This window comes from Hippocampus comes, unplaced genomic scaffold, assembly GCF_001891065.2.
Source record: "Hippocampus comes isolate QL1 unplaced genomic scaffold, H_comes_QL1_v1.1 scaffold132, whole genome shotgun sequence".
Classification (NCBI taxonomy): domain Eukaryota; kingdom Metazoa; phylum Chordata; class Actinopteri; order Syngnathiformes; family Syngnathidae; genus Hippocampus; species Hippocampus comes.
This window is the reverse complement of record NW_017805467.1, coordinates 1,543,508-1,548,555: the sequence shown is the minus strand read 5'-3', so window position 1 is coordinate 1,548,555 and position 5,048 is coordinate 1,543,508. Positions and strand designations below refer to the sequence as shown.

Here is a 5,048-nt window from a genome sequence, read left to right as displayed (position 1 = left end):
GTAGTCCTCACAGTATCACCAAGTATTATACTCACTCTCTTTGCCATGGTAATCCTGTGGACCTCCACAGGCCCATTTCTTTCATAATTGATTAGGCTGAGATGCAGCCTGGCATTTGCAAAGGGGAGGAACATGAAATAAAACAGCCATTCTTTTTGTTTTTATGATCCATGATGGATTCTAATACCCGGGGTGTAGATTCCAAGGTAACCTACATCATTAACGCTCGATGCTGGACTGGTATTTGCTTGTGGTCATAATCCAGAATTCAGATTATTCATATTTAGTGATGGTCTTTGAGAAGGATACGTCTTCTAGCTTTTGTAACTAAAAAATGGAAAACCCCCATCTCCTGATCATTTTTCTTATGGAAAAAAAAATAGTTTGGAGAAATATGCTGTGGAGCATTAAACGTAGCATCACCTTTCCCCATGTTAGGAAGATGATGTCACCAGCCGTCAAATGGACTGCTGAGATTTGTAAGCGTTGTCAGTGGAGATCTTGTCAATTTAATTCCAAGGAAAATCCACAACCATTTTAAAAGGCCCACAGTTTTGTAAATGATATCGAAATAACATGAGACTAAATGCATTTATTTTTACGGAACTAATGTAATCCCTTCAGCACTCCTTCTTGCTTTGAAGTTTATGTGTTCATTGGTTTCATTCGCAGAATTACACAACACGACTTTGAGTTTATAGGAAGAGTTGGGCCAAGGAAAGAAAACTCATTCAATGCTGAAAAATAGATGTGTCACTTTTTTTAACAGTACGAAGAGGTGGCCTGCACTCTGCACAAGGTCATTCCAATGGTAAAATAATATACAGGGTGGTTGAAAAATGACTTCCGAACAACTCCCTTCAAGTTCTTTGAAAGTCTTTGGTACAAGAGACATCTTCCTTGAACTGCCATACAACCAAAACGTTAACATGCAATCTCAATTAATTCATGTTTCAGAAGTATTTTAGTGAGGGAGTTATTTTTCATCCGCTTGCTTTTTTATTTTTCTATTTATATCCAACTTATCTTTTTAGAGTACGTGTCATTCAGCGTTTGATACCAAGATTGGATTCTTTGCACCCGCCTTGCTTTGTCATCTCTTGGTTGAAGGCATTGTCCTTTTCCCTTAGTCGGCGCCTTCCTCATCTGTCATCCCAATTTCTAGTTCCTAATCCTCTGCTCTACTCCCTCATTTCATTTCGATCCATTCACTCTTCCAGCCATCCTTTATTCCGTTCCCACCAAGCCCTCCGCTTCTACCCCCCCCCTCCCCCCTCCGCCTCCACTCTTTTCCTCAGCCACTGTCTAATAGACTTTTGTGCGTTTTGTCATTAATTGCCTGATTACGTTCTGTGAATGGGAGACTCCAAATCCTCTCAGTCGGCCACGGCTCGTCCACCCTTTCTTATTTGGGGAGTGGATGCTATTGGGGAGAGAGGAGCACTAGGAAGGGGAGTTTGAGTCCATGTGACAAAGCTCTGATCGACTCCCTGGAAGCGGCTTTGGGTGGCCTAAGCGATACAGCAGGAATGAAAGTCGAGGATGTTCGTGGGTGGCTGGAGAGATGGGTCAGCTCAGAACGGCTGTGTTTGATACCATAAAGGTTTTTTTTTTTTAAATGGTCTCAAAACACTTGGGTCCAAAAGTGAGTTTTCTTCCTCACGCAGACGCACGCAGACACAGTCAACAAAATAGCTTTAGCATTTGGAGGAAGCCCAAATAAAATTGTTGTCATATCAATTATTGTTCCATTGGCGGAGTGGAAGTCATTTCGCAGCAAAGCAGCTTAGAGAGGCGGCTTTGAAGTATTTACGGATTCCGGTTTAAGACTCAAGACTGTCTTTCTGGATAGCAGCTGCAGCCAGAAAGATGTCAAGATGTTTTGGTTATTTATCTCACAATTCGATTGGTTGCACCCTTGTCATCTTTACTGTGACCTTGCCACCGGATTGATGGTAATCAAGGTTTTCAATTAGTTGCCCTTTGTCAGCCAAGAAGTTGACATTGCACAACGTACATTTCAGAAGGGGGTCAAAGATGATTGTATTTCATTTGCAAGAGCTCCTAATGTTGCAACTTGCCCGTGTGCGTATACCTGTACATAGGCCTACGTGTTATTTCCATGCTTGATTAATTCGGTGAGCTGTTCTCTCCGACAGCGCTGGTGTGGGCAGGACTGGCGTCTTCATCACCCTCAGCATCGTCCTGGAGCGAATGCGTTATGAAGGCGTTGTTGATATCTTCCAGACGGTGAAGATGCTCCGGACACAGAGGCCAGCAATGGTCCAGACTGAGGTCAGATGTCCCACACACACACACACACACACACACACACACATATAAATCAAGTCATTACCAACTATGAAGACAAACCTACAATATGGTTGTGGCTTGGAACTTCAAGAAAAATGGTCCAAAGTAAATTGATCAGAATGTGACCTCAAACAAAATAGAAGAAATTTGTTGCTGAAAAGCTTTCAATTTGCACAAAGATAATATGAAGGCCTGCCTTTTATCTGTAATTACATCCCCCACTCCTAATTCAATTATCAGCTACATCTATGACCATACACACAATTAACATCTCACCAATGGCATCACAGTGGTTTAGTGTGTTCTTTATTCTTGGAATTCAATCATTTTGTTTTGTTCTCGCAAGTCTCTTATGACTTGGTGAAGATGAAGGTTTGAGATTCACCGTACCCGTTGTGTTGACTGGCTCGTTCTTTTCTTCCATTACCATGGCAACTCAAAATGATCTATTTTAGCAATCTATGGTCTTCGTGTACCATGCCTTACACACACATCTCCCGTCTTGTTGAATGTTTCAAGTTGCGTGCGCTGCTTCTACATACTTAATTATCTTTGATATTTATTTATTGCCGTCTCATTTTGGCCTCGTCTTTCTTTCAGTTTATAGTCAGCAAAGTTATTGGATATTCAACAGACGGTTGGAATTAAACACATTATTAACGACTCGAATTGAAATATGCAATATAAAAGGTTATGCCCTCTGTGGGGAGTCTAATTAAACAACGTGGACATGGCAGCCCTCTCGACCAGTGGGGGATAAAAGCGCGTGTTCCAGAGGCAGTTTGACGGCATCTCATTAAACAGGAAGTGCGGTTGGTTTCAAGCGGTCCTTGATGCCTCGCTGCCCTGACAGTGGGTACCTATCTTTAGACAGCGCTTCCTGGCTTCAAACGCCGCCTGCGTTGCGGCAGGTTAACAGAGCGCCGGCCCACCTGGGATCTGCTGACCACCTGCCTCTGAACAGAATGTGCATGAATGTCCTCAACTTTGTTTGAGGGCAGCTAAATTTAATTAAAGTTGAGTGCAAGTAGCTATTAAATGACCTCCACAAAGTTTCTACTTTTACCGCACATTAGCTGCGGACTCGCATTAAATGTCTTTTCCGGATATAATCTGTCTTAAAAAGCGGCTGTTTTTAGTGGCACGGCGATCAAAGCGTTGCTCAAACTACTGTAGAGATTATATTTCTGATATCTTTTTTTTTTTCTCCCTCTGTGTTATGTTCTTCTTCTACAATCTACAGGATGAGTACCAGTTCTGCTATCACGCCGCTCTGGAGTACTTAGGAAGCTTTGATCACTATGCAACGTAAAAGCCATCTCTTTTCCCCCCCATGAGTCCTGTCACCCCGTCAACAGTCTCCTGAGCCATAGAAACTTGAGTTGTGAAACAGTGGTGTCACAACAACAACAACAACGGCACCACCATTCTTCATTCAGACGCATCAAAGCAAGATACCAGATTTTTCGACATCACTCCGACCAGATTAATTTCAATCGGGCCAAGATAGCTCAGACCCCGCAGTCAAGAAAAGAAGCATTGGCTCAAGCTGTGGGGGCGATCCAAGTGTCCGACTTCTTACCTTACCTCAAGTGTTTCCATGTAGACATTGTAAACTTTCACCGAAATGTCACACAACAGACGAAGTACAAGTCAAGTACCCATGAGATGGCTGTTGCCAAGACGGAGTGACTTTCTCTCGTGATTTTTGATATTCCTGGATGTAAAGGAAGTTCAGAGTCTTTCCGCTCCCCCCGCCCCGCCCTTTCCAACATATTTTGCGAGTTATATTTAGAGAAATGACCAAATTGTGGTTGCGAAAGGGGCGGTTCGCTCTCCCAAACGCCGGTCAACCGCAAGCAAGATGACAGCGTCTCGGGCGGGCAAAGAAACAGACACGCTCTTGATGAGCAACGTTTGTTCGGAGAAAGTGTGACAGGACAAATGACGTCACGTGATCAGAAGGGAAGTCGTCAGGACAAAAGCAACATCACATATCTTAAAATGGGATTTCTCACCAACTGGACCCTCTCCTGAAAGTCAATCGAGAACTGTGGGAAGCTGTGCCTGTAAAAAGAAGCAGTGGCTACACACACACTGACCCATGTTTTTTTTGTTTTTTTTTTGTTTTTGTTTTTTGTTTTTTGCCAGCTTTGGGGTGTCAATCTGACAAGACATACATCTGATGAGAAGCTTTGCAACAAATGGAGAAGCCCGACAAAGATGGGCCCACGAAGCCTTCCTTTGTGTACAGTGACAGATATTTCAATTTCTTCTTCTTTTTTTTTTTATTCAAGTTTTCTTTTTAATCCAACCGAACATGCTGCTTATCTCATGTACGTGTGACTCTTGAAGTATCTTTCATTTCAAAAGACACACACACACACACACACACAAAAAATGAAAAAATGGGGCTATTTCAATTACAAAACCCGGTGTTTGAAACATTTCCTTTATGATCCACTGTATACTCATTTGTTGCATTAAAAAGCTGTTTCCCTTGAACCCTTAGTACTCTTTGGGTGACGAAAGTAGAGCTTGTTAGCTCTCAAAACTACGAGGAACATCTTCGGTACAAGTAACTTGCACATCCTGAAGAAAAACAACTTGAACAAAGTCCCCGCCAAAAAAAAAACAAAAAAACTGCAGGTTGGATTTGACGCACTCATTTAAATGTGACTCCTTATGATCAGCTCAGCGGGCTTGTTTTTTTTTTTTTTTTTTGAGGTATCAAT

At 42.4% G+C, this 5,048-nt stretch overlaps 1 protein-coding gene and 1 long non-coding RNA gene across 16 annotated transcripts in view; both read left to right on the top strand.

Moving 5' to 3' along the window:
• The window catches only part of LOC109518986 (uncharacterized), a 2,021-nt gene extending 1,294 nt beyond the window's left edge, over window positions 1-727 (top strand). Inside the window, exon 2 of the long non-coding RNA XR_002168855.1 lies at window positions 494-727. This is a non-coding gene — a long non-coding RNA (uncharacterized LOC109518986). The remainder of the gene's footprint in view (window positions 1-493) is intronic.
• ptprsa (protein tyrosine phosphatase receptor type Sa) overlaps window positions 1-4,701 on the top strand; it is a 237,882-nt gene extending 233,181 nt beyond the window's left edge. For all 15 annotated transcript variants that reach the window (XM_019875182.1, XM_019875184.1, XM_019875183.1 and 12 more), the window contains 2 exons: window positions 2,160-2,295; window positions 3,557-4,701. In XM_019875182.1, coding sequence (XP_019730741.1) covers window positions 2,160-2,295; window positions 3,557-3,625 — 205 coding nt within the window. In that variant the 3' untranslated portion in view covers window positions 3,626-4,701. The remainder of the gene's footprint in view (window positions 1-2,159; window positions 2,296-3,556) is intronic.
• The last annotated feature ends 347 nt before the right edge of the window (window positions 4,702-5,048 follow it).